This window comes from Hemibagrus wyckioides, linkage group LG13, assembly GCF_019097595.1.
Source record: "Hemibagrus wyckioides isolate EC202008001 linkage group LG13, SWU_Hwy_1.0, whole genome shotgun sequence".
Classification (NCBI taxonomy): domain Eukaryota; kingdom Metazoa; phylum Chordata; class Actinopteri; order Siluriformes; family Bagridae; genus Hemibagrus; species Hemibagrus wyckioides.
The window spans coordinates 14,290,738-14,307,465 of NC_080722.1; the positions used below are offsets into that span (position 1 = coordinate 14,290,738).

General features: G+C 40.1%; 1 protein-coding gene across 2 annotated transcripts in view; it reads left to right on the plus strand.

Annotated features, from left to right (window-relative positions):
- Positions 1 to 16,728, plus strand: part of atrnl1b (attractin-like 1b) — a 159,955-nt gene that overhangs the window by 115,428 nt on the left and 27,799 nt on the right. For both annotated transcript variants that reach the window (XM_058406078.1, XM_058406079.1), the window contains exon 26: positions 3,928 to 4,006. In XM_058406078.1, coding sequence (XP_058262061.1) covers positions 3,928 to 4,006 — 79 coding nt within the window. The remainder of the gene's footprint in view (positions 1 to 3,927; positions 4,007 to 16,728) is intronic.

Below are 16,728 nucleotides of genomic sequence, written 5' to 3' on the forward strand. Positions count from 1 at the left end.
AGACCAGAGTATTACTTTCCAGGCTGGATTTCTCGGCCTGGCCGATGACCGCTTGCATTGTTTTGAAAGTTTAAATATAAAATGTAATCATTTATTTTTAGTTCTTTTAATTACCCGCTTAGCAAGAAGACAGCGCTTGAGTATTAAAAGAGTGGCTCTAATGAAAATGTGCTGTTTTAATTGCGACTCAGACATTTCGTAACCTGAAATTAGCCAGTGTTTAACAGGACGGCGAGTGAACTCCATTTTCCCGTCGGAATGGCTTTTTAACAGTCACTTTGTCATCTCTGTTCGTTAATGCATTAGTTCAGTTTCTCGAATCCATTTGCTGTGTTTGTCACTCAGCTTGTGATGTTCAGGCTTCTGAGTTCAAGTGCACTTTCCTAGCAGGGTGAAAGAGTACGAGATGCTCCGTTGCCGCCTTTTTCTTCTTCTCTTTTCTTGCACAGACGGACCACTCTTACCCAGCGTTGCCCTGCATTGCTTTATACCACTGCCTCTGGCATTTCTAGTATTAAATCTTTTTATTTTTCCTTCCTTGCATACTCTTATTCAGCATGAGGTTATGTCTCACCAGTCCACTGCCTCAGTAAGTGATGATGCTCTGTGGTGCAGTTCTACTCCCATGCCACAAAAGCTGAATGCGATGATGCTTTTGAGGACTGGAGATCTCTGCTTTTAGTCTAGTCTCTAATCATCCTCCTTCACACCTTCATGGCCTGTAATATACAGCCATGTTCAAACCACTTGCCCAAACATGCACTTCTCTAGCTATATGGAATATGGTACACAGATCTCTGAAAACTGGAAGATTTTATTTCTATGAAACAGATTGTGGCTCTAAGACAGCGAAACGGTTGTTGTTATTAAACGAACTGCACGGCAGAATGTCCACATTTTTTGGGCTATAATAATTCATTGCATTTTTTTTTAAGATCCCGTAATGCATTCTAATTTCATCCCTAAAACAGGGATATAATGAGCCTCGATTACTAAAGGTTTATTACTGTGTAGGGAATTAAAAATGCTCTAATTTGCCTGGGAGTGGAAAAGGCTCAATGGATATTTCTTTGAAGATGCATATTTGTGTCAGGATGCAGACAAGAGGGATTATGGGTAAAGCGAGGCTGCAGAAATGAAAATGGAGGGCAGTGCAAGATGAATGATCGAGTAAACCAGCACTTCTCAGTTTGTTTGTTTTTTTTGTGATCAGAAAGTGTTCTGTGAATTCAGTGGAAGCCCTCATGATTTATTTCATATAAATGGTTGATTATGATTTATTTTATGATCGACGTCTATGTAAATTTCAGGCTCATTATTTACATTTGTGCTATAATATTCTGGCTACTCCTTGGAGTCACCGAGTGCTTTATGTCTGGAATTTCTCTCTCCAGGTTGACATTATTTATAGGACTGCTGGTTTATGAGTAAGACCGTATTCATGCTTGACATTAATATGCGTCCTGAGTGGAGAGATGAGACACACAGCAGATCCCATCTGACGTTATGAACACATGTCTTCAGTGACCACTACGCCTTCACAGGAACAAGGCTGGAAAACATACACTTATTACATCAGTCTGCTGTTCTGTTTATTTTTATGTAGCAATGTTCTTACTATATGATGTTAAACTACATGGTGTTAAAAGTTGTAATTGTGTGCAGTCTTTCTCCATCAGCTTATCACGAGAGATCCAAACAGCGATTTTTAACCAGTCTTGCCATGATTCCATATTTTTCCAGCTATGACAATGAGGCATTCGTGTTCACACTGTAAATGTGATGTGATCCACCTCAGAATGTGCTTAGAGCGATTAGATCACAATACCTGTACTTAGTGCTGTCCACTTATTATCCAGTCAGCCTGAAGGCATAATGGTGCTGGGTGTGAATGAGGCCTTATTGAGGTTTGGATCACACGAGGTGACTATTTATATAGGTAAATAAATATAACAGCTCAATGAATAAATATATTAACTTTGATAATAGTGCATTGTAATTTCTACCAGTGTAAAAATAATTTTGATGCACCCACATGACCTCAGGTATAACATTCGCCTTTTGGTCAGTTGCTGCTGCTCCTCTTGCTGCTCATGTTTGTGTACATGTTGTGATCTGGACTGTTTCTAGATCAATAAAACATGATAATGTAACTGCACTTAGCTCACTTTCCACGCTGTTTCCCCGGAGGTGGTCGGGTTTCCCTTTCTACTACAGTTTAGCAGTCATCTCATAGTCTCCAGACTGGTTTACAATCCCCCCCCTTTCACCAGATTCTCTCACATCCGCAGCATTAAGAATGGAGAGCACCTTTTAATTGCTGTATTTCTTTTATTAATTCTGATTCCAGGTGGAAGGGGATTAAATCCTATTTGCTGTCTAAAAAGCGGAGGATAAAAAGAGACAGATCTAAAGAGGGATTTCTCTACTTAATTGAGCCATTCAAGTTTTCCTTTCTTTCTCTTCGTCTCCAGTTCGGCATTATCTTCAAACGAGCCCAAGATGACGTGCGTTTGAAAGCATTAAAGGGATTTCATCATTTCATCCCCCCCCCCTCCCAGTACAGACCATGAATTAATTTCACTCAGAGATGTTTACGAATGCTCACATATCTCCACAAATACAGATGCCAAAAACCAATTTGGCTGCGTTTCTCAGCTTCACAGTTGGGATGCTTTTGAGGAGTTGCTTTTTTGAGTCACATCACTTGGCTTAACGGTTGACTGAGACCTTCAGGATGCTCTACATGATCTGGGGCACCTACAAATTCTTGGAGGTTTGGGAGACTTTGTAGTACAAGTTTATGGCTGGGACATTTCATTTCATTTTATGATGAATTTGCTTTTTACTGTTTCTTTGCATAGTTCTGAGAATGGCTAGTTTCAAAGTCTAAACACCTTCTATGGCTCTGTTTACCCTGTGATTATTAGCAACAGTTTCATTTCATTTATTTGCTCTCATTTCGGGGCATGGTAGCTTAGTAGTTATCAGGTTTTGCACCGTGTCTCTAGGGTTAGGGGTTTGATTCCTGCCTCCATTGAGTTTCCTTGTTTTTCCTGTGCTTTAGCGGTTTCCTGTGGGTTTCCTCCCACTGTTTATTTATCACTAAATTGTCTGTGATTGTGCTCTGCCATTGCTTGGCACCTGATCTAGGGTTCCCCTGCCTTGTACTTTGAGTCTGGGATAGGCTTCAGGCTTTAGGTAGGATAAGCAGAACAGAGGATGGATAGATGTTCTCATGTTTGTGGCATGTACTTAAACAAAATGGGGATTTTATTCATAAAGTAGCCTTGAATGTGATGGAAACAAAATGAAGCTAGATTTAGATAAAATGAGAAAAGCCTTTGTGTTTCTCTTTAATCTGCAAAGTAAATCGTGATAAAACTAAACTTGTGATAAATCCTTTTAAAGCAAGTTAAGATGCACTATATGACCAAATGTTTGTGGACTCCTGACCTTCACACACAATCAGCTTTCCTGAAACATGTGCTACTGCTGACACTGAAGATGACCACAGCCCGTAGCCATGCGTATAAAATGATCATGTGTACTCACTATTAACCGCTTCATATGAAATTCTTTATCTAATTCTCTGACATTAAAAAAAGTCAAGCTTGTTTCAGGAAAAGTGTCAAAATATATCAAAAGACGTGGGCAGAGCATCCGAGGTGGAGACTGATGTGTGGGATTCACTTTCTGTCTTTTTATTATATACAGAATGTGTTTGGTGACTCTTTCATATTATCACACAGAAGGCAGGGTTTTGTGACTTATTTTTCACTCATAGCACTTCACAGGAAATGGCAGAAACGAAGTAGCGTCGTCGTTTAAATGCAGCTTAAGTGGATATTGTTTTATTATGGTCAGGGTTTGTGCCAGAACCGTTATCTAATATTGATGTTGTCTGTCTGTTTTCTTTCCCTTTAGCTGTTTTCTCTCTCTGTTGCTGGTGGCTGCAGTGGTGTGGAAGATCAAACAGACCTGCTGGGCCTCGAGACGGAGAGAGGTACGTTCTACATGATTGTATTTCCCCCCCCTCTCACACTTTTCATACACCTCACGTATGTTGATACTGTCACAAAGTCTGGGGGAGAAAAACATCCCATCACGTCAAATGCATTCCCAAAGTTGTCATAAAGTCATTCATTGTAAAGCTTGTGTATACAATTAAAACAACAATGTCAGCAATATCATGGTGCTTTGCCCTGAAGTACGCAACGCTCATCATCCTAATTAGAGGTTCTGGCAAAACAATTAGCTCTGACAGTACATATCTAAAGCAGAGATGACTGGCGAGAGGGAGGACGCAGGCGGCTGCTGGAAAGCACAACAAAGATTGCTGTAAATGGTGTGATAAAGGTGCCTTTCTTTAAGAGGCGATCAAAGGGCAAACCATTGTGTGGCGAGGCTCGGATAACGTGCGTTACCTTTGCCGTAGTCAATGTCGTGATCTTTGATTCGCTAATTACTATCATACCCTGTAGAGCTGTGTCTGTCCATTTTATAGGCTGGAGCTGGCATCAGTAATCAGGGAGGTTGATCTGTTTTGCTCTTATGCTAATTGACATGTAAAGATAAACATGACTGATGACTGCAGTGATCCAGAACCATATTCATCTAAAGAATTAAAGCCAATAAGGCCTAATGTGGGCAGATGGGCTTCAGCTATTAGCATTCCACTCGCTTTAACACTCCACTTCCCCTGTTCAGATCATCTGTTTGTTTCTGCCCTCCAGCATCCTCAAAAAAAAAAGAGAGGAAAAATTTATCTTTTAATTTGAAATGATTGGAAGCAAGCATTTTCCCCGCAGAGTGTCTATCCTTAAGCTTCTCAAAGATTTATTTTCTTTCTCTCTGTTTGTCTAAGTTTTGATCAAGAAAGAGTCAGAATGAAGTGCCCATCATTTTTCATTTTTCCCATGAATCACTCGTCAAGGTCGTGCCAGTCATTTGGCCTTTGCAAATTGCAGTAGTGTTTTAGTGCAGATCCATTATCACACGTTCCTCTTTTTTCTCTCTCTCTGCCGCTAACCAGCAGTTATTTATGGCTTTGTTCTTTAGCGTGTGGTTAATGCTTGGCCGTGGCGACTTTCTGCCGTCTCCTCTTGGCCCTCAATTGTGCCTCGTTTGTCTCAGCCGCTGCCTGACAAAATAAAAGATGCGTGAGGCAAGTGTTTCCAAATTCCGTTATGCAAAGGTTCTGCTGATAATGGTTCAGTCTGCGAGTTCAAACAGTCGGAACAATGAAGATCGACACTCAGGGCCGACCTGCGAATTTATTCCGAGGACATCTTCCCTATAAACACAGGAAGTGACTTATTATTGTCAATCTGTTGCGGTTAGCAGTTACATTACTGCAAATCCAGCCATAACCTCACATCAAGGTGGCTTTAATTAATCTCGCACATTTTCCACTCAGTGTGTTGACGCATTTTTGAGTAAAGTAAAAATAAACTAGTTTTTTTTTATGTAAAGAATATTCTTACTGCAATTTTGTTCTGGTTCATATTCTGCAGAAATAGTTACTTTAGTGCAAATGTAGTGATTTATTCATTTTATTTAGAGGCAGTACTTCCACTTATATATAGGTTCATTTATTTTTAAAGTCTACAGGATTCCCAATTCATTCTCCAGACCTGGAAACAATTTGCTAAACAGTAAATTATGCAGTAGGATTTAGAAAAACCACATGATTTAGTTTCTTTGAATTCTATAGAATTGACAAGGAAAATAAAAACTATTTGATATATCAGACGGAAGGTGAATTCACAAAAGAATTAGTTATATATTGTTTTTCTTGCAGGTTTTTTTGTTGCTAAGCACATGTGTGGTTCTGACTTTAAAGCTGATGTGTATAATATCCTGCTCTTTTGTCTCTTTTGTAATCTGAGCATGTGTGCAGCATTCAATCCATCTTTCCTTCTGCTCTAGTTTGCTCGTACACAGAGCAGAACAGGCGTATTTATCTGATTACATTAATTAAAGCATGTTTTTTGGGTGTGTTAGTAGCGCTGCATTTGTTCTGCCCTCTGCTGTGTGTTTTATCGCGTGTATTTCTGAAATAATGCATTCATTAACTGAATTTAATTGAACAAAGGGACGTACAATCGACTTCAGCATATCAGTTAGATTTATCGTGTGGTTTATTATTACATTTATATCTTTATAAATGAATGCTTTTTTTTTTGGTAATCTGATTTTCAGAAGGGTCAAATCTAGATTGTTGTTTGTGGTTTCTACTTTATAAATCAATAAACACCTCCTACAGCCTGCGATATTCAGAAACACTGCACACCTTGACAACAAAATCCCACAAAGATAAACAGGCAGAAGAACGCGCACGTAGCAAAGAAAGGTCACGCAAACAAGTCCATGTAAAATATACCGCTGCATTCGACTCACCTTATAAGAGGTAATGTCGTGTTTTTCACCTGCACCGTTCCATTCCACTGTTTTCTTTCTGTATTTCCTTAGTATAGTATGAGTATAGTAGGTGTTTTAGGTTCAAAATATATATAAGTCTGTATTTTGATTGAACAAAAGCAAATACTTCTATGTAGATGTGTATATATGTAGATTTATTGCTGATGATGTGAGCAGCCATACTGATTTGACATCACTCCATGATCAGAGAAAGCTCGGATTGACGTGTAGGAATTTCCAGTTAAGGGTTTGGTCTTGACTAGCTGGAGGTTGGGAATAACAAAGTTGCTACCTCGAGTCAAATTAGCTGAAACATTTTCTAGCGCTGTACCGTATGACCAGGAGAACCCCAGGGGAAAGATATTACTGATGTAGTAGCATTTCATAGCATAAACAAATTATTATTTCAAAAATAGCCACAGCTCTATCTATAACATAGCACAAACATTTCTTTATGTATACTTTATGTAAATATGCTTTATTTAAAAGAACCATTGTTTGCTATAGATAGCGTTTGATTCCTGTGTAGAGAACTAACCCAGTCACTGAGGGGTTAACTCCGAGTGCCGCTCACAAGCCCGGATAAAATGGGAGGCTTGCATCCATCAGGAAGGACATCCAGTGTAAAACCTGTGCCAAAAATCAAATATATTATGAGGATCAGATGATCTGCTGTGGTGACACTGAACAGAGAGCAGATGAAGGACGGCGGCGGCAACAGCAGCAGCAGCTATAGAGCTTTATTTTCCAGAGTCCATTTATGATTTTAAAAATAAATTCAGTTGCATTATGTAAGAACTAAAAAAAATATGTAGAAATTACAAAATTGTAAGTGAGAATTGTTCATAAATTTGAAGAAAAATAAATAAATAAATAAATATCAAGATTATTTGATTTGAAAACAATTAAGATTATAATTCCTTCAGATTGATAGTACTGCACTTCATGTATTTATTTCTAGCAGCAGTTTGGATTGGCCCATTTCTTTCACATCACTGTACCTTCATGGCTCTGTGAGTCCGTTAGTTGCTTTAGGCTCATGACTGTGTGTAGGATCTACCTCAGGTTTTCTAGCGAGGTCATCTCTGTGATGGTTTGATGTCCTTGCCTGAGACACTTGGAGGTGATGAGGTAGCTCTCTTTCTTTATTCTGTATCAGTCAGAATGAATCTGCAGTGTGGAGAGATGAACAGTCTGTCTGTCTAAATGAAAAGGCAATACAAATAGCACTGGTTTTGTGATGGCCGTGTCCTGCTGTCACGGTTAAACTTGTTGTGGAGGTTTTCTTCCTTTGAACAGGCAGCAAATTAACAGTCTTTTATTATTATTATTTTTTTTTTTATGCTAATATCGTAATCATTTTTTCACTGAGCTGCACTCTTATCTGTCTGTGAAAGATCATTATTTTGCCGCTCTGAATCATCAATCGTCTGTAAATGAGGCAGCTGTTGTCTTTTGTTGGCCAAATTTTCATTTTACCTTCTTGGAAAGTGACATTTTAATAGCGTGGTTTGTTATAGCAACATTTCATGCAAAAAGGAAAGACAGCCAAAATGATGTGCCATTACACATCTTTATCCTTGCTCTTCAAAGTGCAGAGGATTTTTTTTTATTATAGAATTTCTTGTTTTTCTGTTTTACCTTGAAATGACCAACAGAGAAACTAACAAGAAAATGAATCACTGTGAGAATGAAATGACTGATCTCCAGCACGTGTTAAACAACAAACCCATCCAAAAATTGGTTTAGCTTTTTTTTTCTTTTTTTTTTTTTTGCTGGTAAGCGCACATACATTTATCTCATTTATACCAATGAGCACAGAACTATTTTTTACATTCAGATTTCTGTAGATCTTTGAGAAGGAAAAAAAAAAAACTTGCTCAGCTTGTACAAGGGTCACCGGAACAGGCAAATATCACTGAGTATCAGTGAGACATTCAGTTTTCTGTAGCCTTTCTCATTTCCCTTTGGCTCCAGGGAAGGATCTTGTGCAGTCGTGATACCTGGCTCAGTGAAGACGCTCTGGACTGTTGTGTGGTGAATAAACATCAGTGGTAGCATAAGTTGGCACTGGCCTGAGCTAAAGACTTTGGTCAGTGTTGCAGTGCTTGGCAGCATTTATGCAGCATCCATGCTTTCTGAGACAGACTGACAGCTGTATTATTTTTTTTCTCTCTTCCTGTCTGTCAAATTTAAAATGCTTGTGCCTGGGGTTTAAATCTAAAGTGACAGGACATTTTCAGCAACTTACAGGACAAGTATGAAGATCTGCTATTTCAGAGATTCTGCACCAGCTGTTTTGAAGTCAGACACACTGACTGTGTGTTTAGTGTCAGGTGATGAGGATGTTTGTGATGGGATGCGCTTGTGAAATGTCTTGCTGCTCAGCATAGTAGCGCAACCTGTCTACTATGACTAGAGCGTGGAGTGAAAGGTTCGGCAGGTTGAGATCACTCAGCTGGTACGTCAAGTGTACTATTTGACCATCAGTGTTAGAATTATGTGAAGATGTTAACAGATTCTATACAACATTTCTTATGTTAGTCTTAACTTTTTGTTCAGTCTGTGTTTAAAGTCATTAAAATCTCAGATTTGGCATAGAAACTAAATTCTTTTTCAATTCCTCAAGAACTACACTATGTTGGCAAACCTTTTGGGACGTCTGCCTTTACATGCACATGAATGTAATATGGAGTTGGCCGGCTCTTTGCAGCTATAACAGCTTCAACTCTCCTGGGAAGGCTTTCCACAAGGTTTAGGAGTGTGTTTATGAAGACTGGATTTTTGACCAGTCCACTAGAAGCGCATTTGTGAGGTCAGGCACTGATGTTGGACGAGAAGGTCTGACTCTCAGTCTCCGCTCTAATTCATCCTAAAGGTGTTCTATCAGGTTGAGGTCAGGACTCTGTGCAGGCCAGTCAAGTTGCTCCACACCACTTTGTGCACTGGTGTGCAGTCATGTTGGAACAGGAAGGGGTCATCCCCAAACTGTTCCCACAAAGTTGGGAGCATGAAATTGTCCAAAATGTCTTGGTATGCTGAAGCATTAAGAGTTCCTTTCACTGGAACTAAGTGGTCAAGCCCAATCCCTGAAAAACAACACCTGAATTCAATGATTTGGAGGGGTGTCCCAAAACTTTTGGAAATATAGCGTATTACAACCCCACCCACATGTGCTTAGGTTTTAACTATATCCATCTAGTAGTTTGTATGTGCTTGTATTAGTATTGTGTGTGTGTTTGTGTGTATTTGTCCTTACAGGAATTGTGTTCATGAGTTTGTCACTTACAACAGTGTTTGGACTCCAGTGATTTCTGCTCTTACATCTATGAATGATTTTTTAATGAACATATTTGACAGATCACTTGATCACCTGATAATCTGAATTTCCCAGAAATAATTAGGCCAATAAGTAATGGCAATTTAATTGTAATGATCATTTAGTAAAATGATGTACTAAGCCTGATATTTGAATACTTGTGATAGATAGATAGATAGATAGATAGATAGATAGATAGATAGACAGACAGACAGACAGACAGACAGACAGACAGACAGACAGATTGATGGATAGATTGATAATGAAAATGGTATAAATTAGACTTTTTAGGCTGTTGTGACTACACTGAGGAACACTGTATTCCTAATACTGCACAGTAAAATCTCTCTTAACTGAAGTACAAACCTCAACATTGCTAAGGCTGAACAGCTAGTGTTTAAATGTGCATTGTTGTAAACATGACCTTCCAGAGGTGAGACCGCAGCTCTGGTTGAGTGAGTGGCCTGCGTGAGCCGGGCGCTGCCGGTTGTTTGGACGTTGCTGTGAGCACAGATGGTAGCGTGGCCCTTTCAAGCGAGTTGAGAGACGTCTGCGCGAAATGTCACCTCGGAACAGGAGGAGTGAGTGTGGAACAGCCAGAAGGGCCGCTGACATTTCACTATATGATATATGTATGGCAAATACACTTCCTTGTGAGGGATGTTTTAAGCACATGGATCATTCAGAAAAAAAGTTCATTCACACCATCAGTGGGTAGGTACACACTGCGTTAATGCATTAATTATCGTACATATTTATGGTAGCACAGCTCAGTCAGATTCACTGCATCATGTCTGGCAGACATGGTAATAGTTCTTGTTCACCGGATGTCACAACACGGCTGTACTCAGCAATGGCCGAGAAATATATGGGTGAAGCTAAAAATAGTGCAGACTGGTTAAACACAATCATCACAGAATCTTCCTGACTAATGTCTCTGGCTGGAATTGCTTTTCTGCTAGAAAACAGCCATTTTGCATAGTCTCTTTTTACATAAAGTTTTTTTTTTGTATGATATTTTCTGGGGGATGTAAATTACAGTGTTTGCTTTTATACACTTCAGTGTTTCAGACTCAGTGAAGACAATAAAACATGCAGGGGGAAAAAAGAAAATATTTTTCTACAATGGAGTCAAACACGCATTTCTTCACTATAGCCCTGCATGATTTAAGTTAAATGCTGTAGCTTGAGAAATGCACTTCATTTAAAAATCAGTTAGCTAACACTGCTAAATCGCATGTTCCACGACACCCGTGATTGATTAATAAGAAAGTCCAGTTCACACCACCTACGTTATGTGAAAACATCATTCAATTCCATTTTAAAAAGTGATTCAATCTGTTGTGATGCTTAAAATTTGGGTAGTCATGTCAGGTTCACTATCAGTTAATCCCCAGTGACATGTATTTAGTCTGGGGGGGAAAAAAATGGTATTGATGCAACTGAGGTGCATTTCATTTAGTTTCATTGTGTTATCTACAGGAAGAATGCTCTGGTCCTGGATCAATTAAAAAACACACACAATGTGGTAGTAAAGTTGGGAGAAAAAGCTATTAAGGGCATTACTTTTTTTTCCAAGCCAGGCTTTACTGAAAAATGAAGCACTTGAATAAAGTTTCTTGGGCAAAAGCCTATCTTTTAAGATAGGACTATACATTATTAGAGACTCTCAAGGACATCAGCAAAACCTCAGGCCAAGAAAACCAAAGCGTTCTCTCCCAGTGTTAAATAAAACTCAGACTTTCTCCTTGCAGCGGAAAATTAGTGTGGATGTCTTTCTTCTGCGGTGCGTTCGAGAACACAGATATGCGTGGCAAAATGACGTCACAAAATCACAATCTTTCAATTGTTCAGCATTCAAAATTCAAGAGTTTGTCACATCACAACATACAGTTACTCTGTACACTGAAATTCTTACTCTGTATTTGCTACAATAAATATTAATGTTGTTGTTCTTTTGGCCGCTCCCTGTGTTTGGGGTCGCCACAGCAGATCATTTGGTCCGCATGTTTCCATTTGGCACAGGTTTTACGCCGGATGGCCTTCCTGATGCAACCCTCCCATTTAATCTGGGCCTAGGACCGACACTAAGAGTTAACTCTTCAGTGGTTGGGTTAGCGCCCTGCCCAGGCCGCGGCAATGAGAGCACGGGATCCTACCACTGGACCACCAGGAGGCTACAATAAATATTAATAAAGTTAAAAAAATAATTCAAAACAGTGGCAAATAAATATAGTGTACATATTAATAAAAGAGACATTAGGCAACAAGTTGAATAAGTATAGAGCAAAGATAGTGGTGCTGTCATGGTCAAAAAGTGCACTGAGAAAACTTTTGACTTCTTTTGGAGACATTCAGTATTAATAGCAGCCTGTAATGTCCTCCGGTGTCTTAATCACAGCGCTCTGTTATTTTAAGATTTTAAGCTTGGCCAGATTTCATCTTCAGAAGTTCCCAGGAGGACACAGCGAAGATGTAGACAGTGGATGCTATTGGAGCAAAGCTGTGGCTCTGCAGCAGCGCTAACTTCACTGGTCTGATCAGGCAGTAAAATGTTCCTGCACTAATGAGCGTCGCACATATGGCTGAGTCCAAGTGTTCTGAGTCACTTCATCCATTCATTCAGCACACACTCTCACCAGGGAATATTTATGACAAATGCTCTAACTGCGTTTTTAAAACTTGGCTTCAAGGCTCTTGCACTTGACTCACTCAGCTCCTTAATGCAAAACTCCACACAGACCGAGGCAGGCTCTTGCACCGAGGGGGCTGGTCAGGGTGTGGTGTAACCGATCAATGCAGAGCATACACACTGATGTGGTAACACTGCTGGATCAATATCAAATACAATCCTGCTCCAATGAGATTGACCTGTCCTCACAGTCTTACGGACAGTCAGCAGTTTTTTTCTTTTTTTGAACACCCGCCCGAACCCATTTTATAATCAATCTGCTCGATTCATTGCCTGAAGAGCTAATTAGAACATTGGCATTTGATGTTCCTTTGGAAAAATTATATGTAGTGTATTTATTTAAGTTACACACAGACTTCTAGTGGATTACTTTAGTGAGTCTTCGCCTGAAGGATCTTGTTCCTGTTAAAAAAAAAAAATAGCCTTGTTCCATCCTTGTAGTCACTCACACTCCAGTTTCATCAAGTCTCAATGACTTTCCCTGTGCATCAGTTCTCAGTGGACTCATTCTTGCTTTGGCTGCTTTACTCTTAACAGTTTCAAACTTGGTTCAAAGCTTCTCTCTCGCATTAGGCCCTGCTGTTGGACAAACTTTATACAGCAAGTATCCAGAACTTGTCTTAAATCCCTGTAGTATTGTAATGATGCAGGATTTCTGCTCTTTCTAAATCATGAGAAGTCAGAGCATTAATAGAAATATTATCTTCTGTGTAATTCTACAGTTATTATGTTTTGCAGCGTACTTTGTACATAAAAGTGTTGTCTCAAAGCTCCCCGGGTTTGTGTTACTGTGTGTGTGTGTGTGTGTGGTGGTTGGGGTTCTTTGGTTGCCTGCCATACATTAGCTGGATTTGCTATGCTAAATTGACCAATAAAAACCATTAATGACTGATATTCCCATATTATATTCCCAAGGGATAGCCAGTGCACTGTTAGCCGATGTGTTTTCCCACGTCCTCCGAGGTATTCCGAAAAACTCAAGGTCCACCATGATCCTAACCACGGAGAAGCACTTACTGAAGATGAATGAATGAACTCGCATGTTCTAGTGTTAATGCCACATTACCTTTTATTGGTTTCGTGATGCTATTGAAAGCAACCATATTTCACTAAGCTGCAGTCCAATCTCAGCCAGAGATTGTTATTTCACTGCTTTGAACCAGCAGTCGATAATTTGTAAATGAGGCATCTGTTATCATTCCTGGCCAATTCTTTTCTGTTTGGTCTTCATAGAATGTGGTATCAGACATTCAGATTTTTTTTAATAGCTACATATTGAGTATCAGAATAACACAGACGCAATTATGTGCTATTAAAAGGCTTTATCTTTACGTTTAACATTATTCTTGTTTTGTTTGCTAATAATTTTTCGACAAGAGGAGTCATTAAATCCAACACAGGAATAAAGTCTAGCACGCTTGCTTCCATCAGGCTAGACGTGTCTCAACATATTTCATTACTGTTCATATTTTTGTGGCTTGTGGAAAACCTTTGCTGCTTGTCACTTTCAGAAAGGGCAGAGTGTCTGTATAAACTTTTACTATCTGTCACCTTGCAATCTCCTGGATTTATAGTTTCTTGTCAAATCTCTGACAGCAAACTTCTAATTCCGTGGACTGGTTTTGTGGGCTTAACACGAGGCCCACAGAACAATCGATGCACGATCAATCTCAATTTCACATCAGTGAAGTCTTCGCACTGTTCCCCTCCAGGAAGGTTTTAAATGTGATGCAGCAAATGAATAACAACTCAGAACTGACCTGACCTCTAGCCTGGCCTGAACTGCACTGCTTTTGTTTACCTTTTGGTGTATGTGATGAAGATTAAGTTGCCATCGTAACCTTTCAGGGTGCTGTGTGTGTGTGTGAGGCAAAAGCAGAAAGTAAGAGGGGGAAACAGTAGCCTCTCCTTCAGGTTTAGACAGGAGTTTTCTGCATATTTTAGCAATGCACTTGCATGGGGAGATGTAAGGGTCAGGGATGTATCAGCCGATTTATCAGTGATGGCCCAACTTTGTCTGACGGATTATTATGGAGAGTTGAAATGCTAAAGGCAATGGGCCTGATGAGTAATAGCAGGTGATGTAGAGAGATGGATAAATTGCAGATGGTGCTTTTTGGCTGTCAACAAAGGCAGGCTGTTGCTGAGAGAGTGTCTATTAGCACAAATGAGTGCATGCCATACTGCTCTCCCAGGGCTCTTCCTCTCTCTCTCTCTCTCTCTCTCTCTGTCTCTTACTCACCGTCTCACTCTTTGTCTCACTCACTGTCTCATTCAATCTCTCTCTCTCTTTGTCTGTCTGTCTTACTCACCGTCTCACTCTTTGTCTCACTCACTGTCTCATTCAATCTCTCTCTCTCTCTCTTTGTCTGTCTGTCCTACTCACCGTCTCACTCTTTCTCACTCACTGTCTCATTCAATTTCTCTCTCTCTCTCTATCTCTTTCTGTCTGTCTGTCTGTCTGTCCTACTCACCGTCTCACTCTTTATCTCACTCACTGTCTCATTCAATCTCTCTCTCTCTCTTTGTCTGTCTGTCCTACTCACTGTCTCACTCTTTCTCACTCACTGTCTCATTCAATCTCTCTATCTCTTTCTGTCTGTCTGTCCTACTCACAGTCTCACTCTTTGTCTCACTCACTGTCTCATTCAATCTCTCTCTCTATCTCTCTCTGTCTGTCTGTCTGTCTGTCTGTCTGTGTGTCTGTCCTACTCACCGTCTCACTCTTTCTCACTCACTGTCTCATTCAATCTCTCTCTCTATCTCTCTCTGTCTGTCTGTCTGTCTGTCTGTCTGTCTGTCCTACTCACCGTCTCACTCTTTCTCACTCACTGTCTCATTCAATCTCTCTCTCTTTGTCTGTCTGTCCTACTCACCGTCTCACTCTTTCTCACTCACTGTCTCATTCAATCTCTCTCTCTTTGTCTGTCTGTCCTACTCACCGTCTCACTCTTTCTCACTCACTGTCTCATTCAATCTCTCTCTCTATCTCTCTCTGTCTGTCTGTCTGTCCTACTCACCATCTCACTCTCTCACTCACTGTCTCATTCAATCTCTCTCTCTGTCTGTCTGTCTGTCTGTCCTACTCACTGTCTCACTCTTTGTCTCACTTACTGTCTTATTCAATCTCTCTCTCTCTCTCTCTCTCTCTCTCTCTGTCTGTCCTACTCACTCTTTGCCTCACTCACTGTCTCATTCAATCTCTCTCTCTCTCTCTCTCTCTCTCTCTCTCTCTCTCTCTCTGTCTGTCTGTCTGTCCTACTCACTGTCTCACTCTTTGCCTCACTCACATTCTCATTCTCTCTCTCTCCTATCATTCTCTCTCTCTCTCTCTCTCTCATTCTTTTTTTATTCCAATCCCCGCTTTTGCTCCCTTTTATTAAGGAGCCTATTGATAAGTGCAGAGTTGAATTAAGTTGGTGTTTTATTGATCGCGTAACACACCAGGGAGGAAGTTTGTGCCCTCACCAGGCTGTAGGTTGGATTATAAATATCACGCATGTTTGACTATTGAACAGCTCGCTGTTGGCAGTATTAATGCTTTCCAGGCATACCCCTATCCATTTCCAGATTTCGTTCATTTTTTTTTTCCCCCTCTTTCTCTCTCTGTCTGGATCACAGTGGTGAAACTGGCAAACTATTCATTACAGCCGCTGGATCGTTGTTCACCCTGTGTTTTTGGTCAATTATGGCCAACTCTGTGATTGATAAACCTTTCTCAGAGCCTCTGGGTTCTCTTCTCACTCATGTGTTACAGACTGAGGCATGTCTCACTGTGCGCTGCAGCGATCTGCTCACACTCTTAGGAGAAGCTGTGAAGCATGTTGTGTGTGCATGGCTTTGATAATTCCATTATGAGTGTGTTCTTTCAGTAGGATTGGCCCGAGCAGTGCTTCAGCGGTGTTTAATAGAAAAGATAAGACACGATTAATTACCGTGGAGCAGACTGAGCTCATTTGAGTTGAAGGTCCTGAGACTGCTTTGTGCGAGAAAGCAGTTTCAGAAATTGTTTCAGCAGTGATTAGTGGATGGGTTTGATAACCTATGGGTGGAAGACATGCTTAATCAACGCTTCTGGTGCATTTTAGTAATTCAAAAACCTTACTTTTTCACATTTAGGCACATTCACATGTATTTGTCCAAATTAGAGCAAAATTTTATATTCTACTTTTTTACACTAAGCGTGTGTACTTGATACAGAAAAGAGCCATTTTATTTATCTCTGTTAATGCATAGTGCATGGTTCACACACTTTGGCTACTAGACCCAATCTGTATAACACTGGATACCCTGG